Below are 13076 nucleotides of genomic sequence, written 5' to 3'. Positions count from 1 at the left end.
AGCTTTAAGTTTTGAACGTTACGGCCATACTCACGTATTTAGTCGACATCACATAGTTACATTCTATAGGTACTTAAAATGGAAATCACTCACGTAAAATTTAAACATTAAAATAATAATAGCTATGTAAGACCTTTCTACTTCCTAGTTTTGGAGATTTTGGATTGTTTAGAGGACAGTTATTCTATATTATATCAGAGAGTTTAACTAATATAGTTAAACTAACTAACTAAGAGTGTATTACATTACTATAGTGTCTCTGTTAGTTTAACTAATATAGTTAAACTATTGAATTAAAAGTCGCCAGTGACTTATACCACCTCACGTGCACACAACTTATTGCAACTCACACGTAATTAAATAGTGAAATGTTACGGTCAAGTACGGTTTAAAATTAATTAAACCGTTAACTTGGCCTTTATGTAACACCATAGTCTATGTCCCATTAGACTGTGGGACCAACGGATCCGCGCTTGCCGCTATCTGTATACTACTAATATTATGATGAGATAAAAGTTAATTAGGGTTCCGTACCTTAATAGGAAAAACGGAACCCTTAGAGGATCACTTTGTTGTCTGTCCGTCTGTCCGTCTGTCGTGTCAGTCAAGAAAACCTATAGGGTACTTCTCGTTGACTTGGAGAATCATGAAATTTGGCAGGTAGGTAGGTCTTAGAGCACAAGTAAAGGAAAAAATTCGAAAACTGTGAATTTTTGGTTACTTACATCACAAAATAAAAAATTAAAAAGTGTTCATGAACAAATAATTAGTATTTTTAATTTTCAAAGCAAGATAACTATACCAAGTGGGATATCATATGAAAGGGCTTTACCTTCTAAAACAGATTTTTATTTATTTTTATGCATAAAATTTTTGATTTATCGTGCAAAATGTCGGAAAAATACCCGAGTACGGAACCCTCGGTGCGCTAGTCTGATTCGCATTTGGCCGGATATTGAGTTTGCCTGCTCCCTGCGTTCATAAAGCGTAGGTGTGCCCGTAGCTTAAAGCTTTTGTTATGTAGTGAACTCAGAACTCTGAACTCTAACTCGTTGGGAGTGGGACCAAGTAGGGGTTAATTCGATACGCAACAACATATTACATATTATAATCATGTAGGATAAACATATAAACCTAGATCGAACACTCATTATGACATATGTAAAAGTAGGTGATTTGATAAATTCGAAAGGAGATTTGGACATCTTGCAGCATCCTGATTGTTCATATTGCGTTGAAACCTTTCGCCGAATACCACAAAATCATATTGTTGTTGTGATCATCTACTTAATATTACTACCGTATTACAACATAGTTTAACCGACTTCCAAAAAAGGAGGAGGTTCTCAATTCGTCGGGATCTTTTTTTTTTTTTATGTATGTTCCCCGATTACTCAAAGACCCCTGGATCGATTTGGAAATTTTTTTTTTGTTTGAAAGGGTATACTGTGCAGGTGGTCCCATATAAATTTGGTGAAGATCTGATGAATATCTTCGGAGATGGAGAACAGAACTCCTCAATGGATAAGAGCAAATTGCTCGCGATCACTGTAATAGCTTAGTAAACAGTAGGGTTTTAACTGGGCATAGCATATTATAGTACAGTGGGGCCACTAAAAATTGTGAAATAAAAAATTTTCAAAAGAAAAATAAAACCGACTTCAAAAACCAAAAACACTAAAAAGTAGAAAATAATTTTTGTTTAGCTACACATGTAATGTACCTAGGTATGAAGTCGGGCGAGCTTCACTCTTGGATTTCTAATTTTGTTTTAATATGCTCGCTCGACTTCATACCTAGGTACATTACATGTGTAGCTAAACAAAAATTATTTTCTACTTTTTAGTGTTTTTGGTTTTTGAAGTCGGTTTTATTTTTCTTTTGAAAATTTTTTATTTTATTCACTATAGGCAAGCGCTTGACCACAATCACACCTGATGGAAAGTGATGATGTGGTCTAAGATGGGGCGCGTTTACCTAGAAGGTGCCTATTCACTCTTGTTTTAAAGATACCCAGATTGTAATTGGTAGGAAACACAGGGTTTACAGGGTTTAGCCCATAATCTGTCCTAATGTGGGTTGATAGACTTCACAGACCCTTAAGAAGACCTTCACTTGCTTTAAAAGTTAAGGAAAACATCGTGAGAGAACATGCTTGTCTGAGAATTCTTCATAATGATCTTATAAGTCTGTGAAGTGTGCCAATCCGCACTTGACCATCTTTGTAGACTCATGGTACAAACCCTTTCACATTCCGAGAGGAGTTTGTGTTCAGTAGTGGGCTGGTATGACTATGATAATGATGTCTACACTTATTTGAACATGACAAGTATAAATTAAAAATTTATAACACCCCCGACAAGTGAAGATTACAGTAACATGAAAAGAGCGGATAACTTTCAAAAGGATGAACCGATTTTCTTGGATTATAGCTAAGAACACTCTCGATCAAGCCACCTTTCAAACAAAAAAAAAAAAACTAAATTAAAATCGGTTCATTAGTTTAGGAGCTACGGTGCCACAGACAGATACACAGATACACACGTCAAACTTATAACACCTCTCTTTTTGGGTCGGGGGTTAAAAATGATATATCTTCAGAACCATTGCAATACACATTCTTTCTTTTTCTAGTTACGTTTTGGAATATGAAAATGTAACACCAAATAACAATCATGCATAGTTAAACAGTCCTGCATAGTTTTTTTAACAAAAAGTGTTTGTTACCGTTTTAACGTAAGTGCCAATTAGGCAAACTACAATTTTCCATATTTTGCTGCATTACTTTTGCATCACACCTATAACTGTTCGTAGCGCTACATTCAAAGAGTTCAGTACAAAAGACTTCAACGCTGTACATTGCTACACTAATTTTAAAATTGCTTAAGCTACAAAAATAAAAGAAAACTTTTTGGGAAATCATTAAGCGCGGTGTTATTTTAGTTGTATAATTTTATTCTCATCTAATCACTATTCATATTATGAATGTGAAAATGTGTTTGTTGGTGTGTTCTAGTATTATACTTATTGTAAATGCGAATGTGTGTCTGTCTCGGAATTTCGTCAAAATCGATTAAACGGATGGGCTGTGAAAAGCTATCACAGCCCATCCACTCAATCGATTTTGACGAAATTTGGTACAGATATAGCCTCAGGGGACGATGTTCTATCTCTGTTACACCAAATTTTCAAAAAAAACCTTAAACCAACTAAGTTCCGGGCATCAAGTAATTTGTTCAGAGATATCTTGCATCCTGGATACGGTTTTAGATTACTTTTTGTCCCAAAAAATCAAAGAGTCTCACGGAATTAAAAAAACCTAAATCCTTGCGGATGAAGTCGCGGGTATCTATCATAATAAATAATAGGACCTTTAAAAACGGTGTCTGCCAGATTCGGGTATACAGGTCAGTAATACATAAAAACATTCCGGTTTCGGTCAGGGCCGCTTGGGGTCATTCAACTTTTGAAATCGAGATTGTTAGGTCACTACGTTATATAAAAATACTTATAGTACGCGACAGGTTGAGATGGCAATCGGGGTATGAGACGGGGGGACGCCCCGCACGTTACCCGCGCTAGCCCGCACAGGGTTAACGCAAGGGCTGTGCGGGCTAGCGTAGGCATCTTGACCAGTCGCATACCCGGTGTTAGCCTAGTCACTCTAGTGGTTAGGACGTCGGCCTTATTTGGGAGGTCGAAGGTTCGATCCCGGGCACGCACCTCGCACCTACTTTTCGGAGATATGCGCATGATATTACTTGCTTTAACAGTGAAGGAAAAACATCGTGAGAAAACCTGCACGCTTGAGAGTTCTCCATAATGTTCTCTAAAGGGTGCGAAATCTTGGCGAGCATGGTGGACTATGGCCTAACCTTTCTCATTATGTGAATAGACCAGTAGCTGGTGATTCTGAATAGAGATAGAGTTAGGACATGGAGCGAAAGGGACGGTAATTTTTAATCTTGAAAATAACTAGAATAGTAATTGTGATACTTAGGTTCCTACTTCTTCCATTGTATTTAAAGATTTTCCTATTTCATTATTATTTATGACGCAGTATAAATTGTATAAGTATTACCTACCTGGCAAGAAATTCCATAGTTGCTGCGACCACTAAAACATTTTATTTCTGTGGTCAAATTACGAATCGTTTTATGAGTGGACCATCATAGATAGAATAATATTATAATTCATCAAAACCACAAAATTCAAAAAAAAAAAAATTCAAATTTATTTATTTCAACAAAGTCATACATCTTAATAACTTAGGTGCATCTATAATACTTATTTGTACACACAATATACAGTATGATACTGTGCACACAACTATTTAAACAAATAGTTGTGTGCTCACAGTTATAATTCTCCTATTCATTCCTTTGTACACGAAACTAAAACTAACATTTTTACTAAAATGAAGTTAATAATAATAATACCTATTTAATCTAGGATTTAAGTTTCGTGTACAACAGAGATAGTACTTTGTGAAATTTTAGTGAATAATTGTGTTACAATTTGTTACATATAAACATGATATCTAAAACAAGAATATTTTGAAAAAACAAAAGATATTTAGATATTTACAACAAAAAGAAAGTTAGATTTATGATTCACCATCTAAGTGGGATCCCCCAAAGTAGTATTATGTTATGCTAATGAATATAACCTCAAACCGCTGTTGTATTGTGTTTCGAAAATATATTTTTAGACAATTTTTACTACAACTATAGGTACTTACTAGCTTTTGCCCGCGACTTCATCTGCGTGATATAATTTATAGCCTACTAGAGAATGCCCGCGACTTCGTCCGCGTGGATTTAGAATTTTAAAGATCCCGTGGGAACTGTTTGATTTTCCGGGATAAAAAGTAGCCTATGTCCATACCCGGGATATAAGCTAACCTTGAACCAAATTTCGTCAGAATCGGTTAAATTGTTGGGCCGTGAAAAGGTAGCAGACAGACAGACAGACACACTTTCGCATTTATAATATTAGTATGGATTAGTATGGATAGCACTTCCGTTTTGAGCTGTACGTATCTACGCTGATTGATTTTTAGTTAATCGGTTTGTCCTTTTATAGAGATATTCTTATAGGCTCTACAATCTACATATTATGCCTAAAGTTCTTATAAAATAAAAAAAATGCTTATAGCACTAATGTTTTCTTATAATGCAAATAAAGCAATCACGCCGTGATCGTGAAATAATGGAAGGTTTCCGTAACGGTCTCTGCTCATCGTAGGTTAACGATATATTAACGGATCAGCTTCCCTCTTGGAAACCGGTTTTAACTTTGTTTTCAAATACACACCGGTACCGTTTGGGTTAACGGTATGCGAGACTAGATTTAATAATTACCATTTTTATCATTAAAACTTGGTTTATATTAGAATATCCTATTGACCTACAGAGCGGTCGGCAGACCTTTTGTGAATCTCAGTGGGTGTGTTATTTAGCTATACAAGACGTTCGCCTGCAATTGGTCCAATTGGTCCAATCCTGGGCACACACCTCTGAATTTTGGGAGTTATGCGCGTTTTAAGCAAGAAAAATAGTACCACTTGCTCTAACGGTGAAGGAAAACATCGTGAAGAAACCTGCATGCCTGAGAGTTGTCTATAATGTTATCAAAGTTGTGTGAAGTCTGCCAATCCGTACTTGGCCAGGCGAACTATGGCCTAACCCTTTCTTATTCTGAGAGTGAAACGTATATACATATATACAGTAAAATGAATCTATTATGAATACCCGACCATTTCAAACCTGATATTTTCACTTGTATTAAAAAAGTACTGTACATATTATATATGCAATAAAGAACTGCGTACCTTTTATACATTACTAGCGACCCGCCCCGGATTCGCACGGGTGGACATTTATTTTTTCTATTTTCCGGGATAAAATATAGCCTATACGGATTCGGAAGAATCCCTCTAAGTAATGGTAAAAGAAATTTTGAAATCGGTCCAGTAGTTTTTGAGCCTATTCAATACAAACATACAAAAATACAAAGGTTTCCTCTTTATAATATTAGTATAGATTAAAATCACTTTTTCTAATAGATATTTTTTATCTTTCCAGGTACATTTCGAGTGCACCGTGATGGCGCGACTAAAAACTGACAATGTGAAGTGGACAGTAGCTTTAGTGTTAGTTGTATTTAGTCCTATAGTGTATTCGCGACCCCAAGTTGAAGTGCCTTCAACTACCCTAAGTGTAGCAAGTATCCCAACAAATAACTCCACAGAGACTACTATAAGGTATGGTTACAATAAACACAATATTCCTAGATATAAGTTACCTTTAGGAAAAATTAGTACTAATAGTGTAGATAATAATCATAGTAATATTTTTAGTATAGGAAATAGTTTTAGTCCTAGTATTGTTACTTCAAACCGTACAAGTCGTCTAATTAAAGTAAAAAGTATTATAAGACCTAATCAGACAAGAATAAATAAAAATGAAAACTATTATTCGTTTAGAGATTCAATATCAGCCAAACGTAATCTGAATTCTCGCAAAAACACTAATATTAAAAAAGTATTCACAAAATGGGTAGATAATGTAAAAGTTGAGGATTTAGATAATATTTCTCACGAAAGTAGTGTTTCAAGTGAAACAGACGCTATAAATTTTGCTAATTTATTAAATGTTGACCAAGAAATCAGTTCAAGCACAATTGATGATCAAGACGAAAGTACAAAAAACCAACAGTATTTTGACTCAAATGATAAAAAGGTTACATACTCCTATAATAGACCTAGACCACAATATTCTGAAGAAAATCAGGTTTACTCAGATGGTTTCCATTTAATGAATAACCCATATGCAACAAGACCTTCTTACATTTTTACAACACCAACACCTACCCCAATTATTACTAACGTAGGCTATCCGCAACCATGGCCACAATATATTCAACCTCAAAATATAAGACCTACTACTCGGAAACCTATTAAGTCCACAACGGTAAAATATCCTTATAATTATCATAATACTATTAACAACTTTCCTCCTTATCCTGGTAGTAATTTTGACGTAACAACATTCCCACCTGCAGGCGCATACACTGACAGAATAGTTATAAGGCCAGAAGAATATAGTGCAGATCCCAATGAATGCCCGACAATCTTTCTCACTCTTAACAATACATTTCAAGGCCAAGCTAAAGAAGCCTGTCCAGATTTGAACATCGCAGTAAACACGAATGTAATAAATAAAAATGTAGTAATTGAATCTGATGAAGATACAGACACAACTCTGACTGATGTATTTGGTTTACCAGAAGATGATGAATCAGAAAGTGATGAGGCTCCGAATGATTATGCTGAATCGCAGGAAAATGATGATGATGAAACTGATAGTGATGATACTGATAGTAATGATGAAGAGAGTGATGAAGCATCAGTTGAGGGGTTAGAGCTATCAAGTTATAGTGCAACAAATAACGTCAATGCAGAATCTTCTGAACCAGGTAGTGTTGCATCACCTAGTTCAGCTCTATCAACTTATTCTAGACCAAGTCAACCAAGTAGTGACGATGATGACGGATTCAGCTTTTCATCTTTAATAGACTTCTTTAGACCTGCTGTTGGTGCATTTAACTGGTTAGCAGCAATAAGCCCTTTTAGTTTTGGTGCGATATCTTTCTTCATAACCCCTATTTTACTACTTTTTGCTGGTGCTTCGGGACTAGCTACATTATTTGCCCCATTTGCTTTATCTGGAAGAGAAGCACCAGAAACATTCTTTTACAGACCGAAATGGCAATGGGATGAGAATTATAAAACATGGCATCTAGAATCTTTTCCTAATAATAGAGAATGGGTAGATCAACCAAGAAAGAGTACAGTGAATTATAATTTTGCTTCAGAGGAATCTACTTGGTTTGATAGTGTTAAGGATTTCTTGAAGAGATTGACTAAGAACTTAAGGAATAATAAACGTAAAATTAGACGAAAAAAATAATAAACATCTAAATTTTTTAGTAAACCAAAATTATCTACAAGAAGTCTATTTATAAGGTCAACATCATGAGTCTTAAAAGCTCAAAGCTTGTGAGCAAAGAGAGGTTGTGACGTAGGTAACCGCAGTACAAAATATTTAAATATAAAAAAATCCTTATTTAATTTACTTGATCTAATATTATGGTTGTAGGTATTTGTGTAATCTAAAGATAAAATAAATTTTGAGTCAATACAATATTATGTAAATCATTTTAAACTTTATTGGAATAAATCAATACAAACTTTTCATGATGGATTTTAAATTGCAGTTTGCTTGACAAGATAACTTGAAATACAGAGAAACTTTTACCTAGTTACTTGTTCCAAACACATTTTCAATCTTGTTTGCATAAAGAAATATTTTGCATCTCCAGATTAAATCTGAACCCTATTGTACTCTGTTGTCACGTAATAGACTATTGCAGCTCCCAGCTCCTAACATAAAAATATATTAAAAGTTTACATAACACAAAGGACTCAAGTCAGACGTGAATTATGAATATCTAGTGGTCATTCAAAAGGAAACGTAACGGAAAAAATGCAATAGTAGGCACTCTGCGATTAAAGTATTTGTTACTGGACTAAATTAATTTCATTTAAACACATATCTAGAGAATCTGAATGTGAAACGACTCCTTCAGGATAGGTCTTTTCCATAAAAATCCGAGATATCCTTCTTATATCATATTTCTTCCGAGGTTTTCTTTAAAATAATAAATTATTTAAACTGCTATTTAGTACGAATACCTGCATGTATTTTATTATAAGATATTTTTTAATACATTTTTAACATTGTGATATTCTTTATAATGTTTTGTATATAGGCATTTGATTAAAGAGATAATTATTATATTAATTTAGTGGTTATTACTAATTTTATTTATTTTATATTTAAGTATTTTAATTGATTTATAAATTTGTAAACGAATTAGGGCATGAATTTGGAATAAAAAGTAATTAAAAATTTAATATGTTTCATTTAATCCCATTAAAATAATGTAAATAGAACAATACATGTGTCAAATATAAAATATTGTTTTATTTATTTTTCAGGGTTACGAGCGAATCACTGTCTAATGAAAATAAGAAGGACGATGCAACACCGGCTCTATCAAATACCTCAAGAGAAGTTAAAGTCAAATCACCAGCGATAGGAGAATCAATTAAAAAGGTTACAATACAGCTACTTGATAAACCTAATAAAACTATTGAAGCAGCAGTTGTGCCTGATACAAGGATACCTCCAAAAATTAAATCACAAGTTACACAAAAACAGAAACATAAAACCAGAAAGGAAGATGAGCAATCTATTGAAAATTCTCATGTAGGCATCGCTGTTCCAGTAACAATGGAAGAATTAGAATTGGAAAATAAAGAATTGGTACATGAGTCTTCTACCAATAGTGAAGGTTTATCAACATGGATTTTACTAAGCAATCCACCAAACAAAGAAAACACCTCTATTGCTACAGAGCCAACTAAAACTGAAGACGTTCAAAAGAAACAAAAACCTGTTCTAAATAAAAATAAGAATAAAAAGCCACAAAATAAGATACCTGGTGCAAAACGCCCAATAATTGGAAGTACAAATAAATCAGATTTAGTAGCTGGTGGATCTGCAATAAATGAAAATATTTATAACAAAATTAAAGATACAGTGTTGTCAAATGTGCAAAAAAATAAAAATATCACACCACGTTCCACTACTCTTAGCAGCACTAGCGTAACACCTTCGACTGAAGCACTTACGACAAAAGCTCTAGTTCCAACAGCCAAAGTAACGTCAAAACCCGCAAAAAAAAGTAATAAAAATAAACAAAAAACTTCTACGACCACTACTACCACCTACCTTCCAATTATAAGTGAATCGGCTATGTTACCAATGGAACCCAAAGAACAGGAAATTGAATTGGAAGTAAGTACACCTGCTACAACTACTAAGAAACCTAAACGATCATCAACAAGAAAGAAGACAAAAACAAAGAAACGTAAAACATCAAAACCTAAGCCTGAAGCTTCAACTGCTGCATCAACTGATGTAAAAACTTCGAACAAAACAAAGCCGACTAAAACTTCTAAGAAGCCAACTAGTATTGCAAGTCCGTTAACATCTCAAATTTACAATTACTTCTCCAGAGAAGTGATGCCATCGGTTGGTGTCGGAGTTATAGGCTTAGCTGGACTAGTAGGCCTTGCTAGTTACTTTTTGTATCCCTTTGCTACACCAGTGAGACGTACGATTGAAGTCGATAAGAAAGATGACATTTACAGGCACAATGCTGAAGAATATGGTAGTGAAGGCAATGGCCAGCCCGAAGAAGAAATGCTCGGAACCGTTCTCGCTGGAATGCCAATTCATTCGAAACAAAAGTTAAACCCATATGTTTCTCAAACAGCGTACGTTAACAGGTATCCAACTAAAAAGGATCAAGATTTAAGGTATCGCCACGTTGTTACGCCTAGTTATCCAAACCATAGTGTTCATTATCCTCAACAAAAAACAGGGATAGCTCATGGGGCGGTGTATCCTGACCCATATAATAATTATAATCGCTATCAATATGAAACAAGACATGCATATACAACAGCAGAAAAGAAGAATGATAAAACTCAAACGTATAGTCCATATCAAGTAGCGGCTGTTGAACCAATATATGCAGCACCCCAAGCAGGATCTCCTGAAATTTCATCATACGGTAGCGACTTGTCAAGTTCCGTTGTATATGGAGTAAAACCTGCAGAGGAGACAGATTTTAAGCCCGTCTATCCTTATGATAGCCAGTTTTATTCTGAAACCACAAGTAGTTCCGTAACATATTCTCCCACTTCCATGTATTTAGGTTCAAATAATGAGGCAGAAGAGACAGAAAGTGACAACTATGCTGATGATAATAGTGAAGATACGGAAACTTCAGATAATAAATTTGTCGTTGGTAATGTACCAAAAGAGCTGACTGAATCCGCTACGCCAGCAGTTGTACCTGAACATGGACCTAGGAAATTAGAAAGAAGACGAAGAAATATGCGCCGCAAACGTAATGTTGTAGGATCTATTGAGGAAATATTAAAAGCTACCCGAGAAAAGAATGAAATATTTCTTAGTAACGAAATTGATGACGGGCTTGAAGTACCTGCCAAAACACCATCACCAATCGAGTCTATGCAAGTGAAGAATGAAGTAACAATTACACCAGAGAATAAAGACGTATTTACTGTCTACGCAGTATCCGTTGATCCAGCTAAAGAATTCACTCAAACAGAGGAAGCAAGTACAATAAAAAATGATGTAATAGAAAGTGTATCTACTCTGCCAGTAGATGAGAAAAAAGTAACTGAAACAGAAATATCCAACGATGTAGATGCAACAACTAAAACTTTTAAAGTATACGAAGTTTTTACAAGCAAACCTGAAATCATAACAGAAAAGAGCACTACGATTGATGAAAATAGTAATACTAAAGCAGATTTGACTACACAGATTAAAAACATGAATACAGAAACTACTACTGACATCAGGTCAGAGACTACGTCAACCTTGCTTCCGTCTCCACCACCCGTTTCAGTAATTACTAGCAGAAGACCATACAGACCGACGTATTATGGTCCAACATATAAACCAGAAGTCATCACATATCCCCCTTTACCGTCGAGTGGTGGAGGGTTCTTTGATTTCCTGAAAAGAGTTGTTGACTTCAAATTTAGACTTGGTATGAGCATTTTGCAAAATACATCTGAATCTCTCAATAGATATTTAAGAAGTATGGAGGAATCAGTTAAAAGAGCTGCGAAAGCATAATTTTTTTTTAACTGTGTCCAATATGAGCAATTCACGTTTTTTTTCTAAATTGTTTTACCTTCAACGCGGTGGCAATCAATAAAACATTAATATTATAACCATCAGCAATGTACTTTGTATTTGCATACATCTATCATACATACTATACGATTGTTAAATTGTATAACAAAAGTTTTTGCTAAAAAACTAATCTTGAATTATTACAAGTTTGATACTTATTACGTTTTAAACAATGCAGTGCTTTTCTTACATAGTTGAAATTGAAATACATAATAATCGTTCATGTTAGATGATTGTAAAACAAAGTACATAAGGACTTTTAGATTTGTATAAGATATGTTATGCTCATATTTTAAACTTTTTAGTGCATTTATTACTTTATAATGTTATTAATATAAAGGCTCCCACATGCTTAAAATATCCTGTAAACTCGAATTTTCGACAGGTATACCTGTTTGTAACGTAAGTCTAATGTGTGAGTCCATGTTTATATTTTTTAACTTTTTCTATAGTATATTTTCAGAATGTTATCCTCGATCAAAATTCTTGAGGGAAGCCTACTGAATCTATATTGTGATATCATATTTATTTTTAAGGATTTTACGAAGATTTTTACAATGAAATTATTTTATGAAATTATTTTTAAAGGTCTTACCTACCTAGTTATATTTTTGTACGTCATATAAGTAATGTATAAGCAGATCATACACAAGTATTAGGTATGTTATATTATTATTTTGACACAACACTTTTAGAAATAAATAAAAGAAAGCAAAAATTATTATTTTTAGGATTTCTCTAATTAAGTTGGACTTTAATATTCGAAATTGAATATTGTGGTCACTCTTAATATTACTATTTTGGAAGTATGTGTAAATATTGTTTAAATTAATACAATACTTAAATACAAAAATGCGTTTTTTTAATATCTCAGAAACTTAAAGGTTACACATTTTATTCGTTAAGAGCACCATCTGCTACATCTAACGTATAACATGACATGCATGGTTAAAAAGTTATTTAGTTTTTCCTGTGGAGAATAGGTGGCGCTGTTTCAAAGGTTGCGTTACGTAGTTTTTCTAGTAGAGAGTAGATGGCGCTGTCAACAAAAAATATAGAGTTTAGTTTTTAACAGGCTTTAAATACATAAGTTTGTATTTCGAAGTATTAAATATTGCCCTTAACCCCCGATCAAAAATGAGGGGGGTCATAAGTTTGACGTGTGTATCTGTGTATCTGTCTGTGGCATCGGAGCTCCTAAACTAATGA

The 13076-nt window shown here is 34.1% G+C and overlaps 1 protein-coding gene across 2 annotated transcripts in view; it reads left to right on the top strand.

The window, feature by feature from the left end:
• Positions 1-12575, top strand: part of LOC123873188 (cell wall protein DAN4-like) — a 39981-nt gene extending 27406 nt beyond the window's left edge. For both annotated transcript variants that reach the window (XM_045917911.1, XM_045917912.1), the window contains 2 exons: positions 6087-6265; positions 9065-12575. In XM_045917911.1, the coding sequence (XP_045773867.1) occupies positions 6108-6265; positions 9065-11807 (2901 nt within the window). In that variant the 5' untranslated portion in view covers positions 6087-6107 and the 3' untranslated portion in view covers positions 11808-12575. The remainder of the gene's footprint in view (positions 1-6086; positions 6266-9064) is intronic.
• Positions 12576-13076: the final 501 nt, after the last annotated feature.

This window comes from Maniola jurtina, chromosome 16 (genome assembly GCF_905333055.1).
Source record: "Maniola jurtina chromosome 16, ilManJurt1.1, whole genome shotgun sequence".
NCBI lineage: Eukaryota > Metazoa > Arthropoda > Insecta > Lepidoptera > Nymphalidae > Maniola > Maniola jurtina.
The sequence above is the reverse complement of the archived record's forward strand: the minus strand, read 5'-3'. Positions and strand labels throughout refer to the sequence as shown.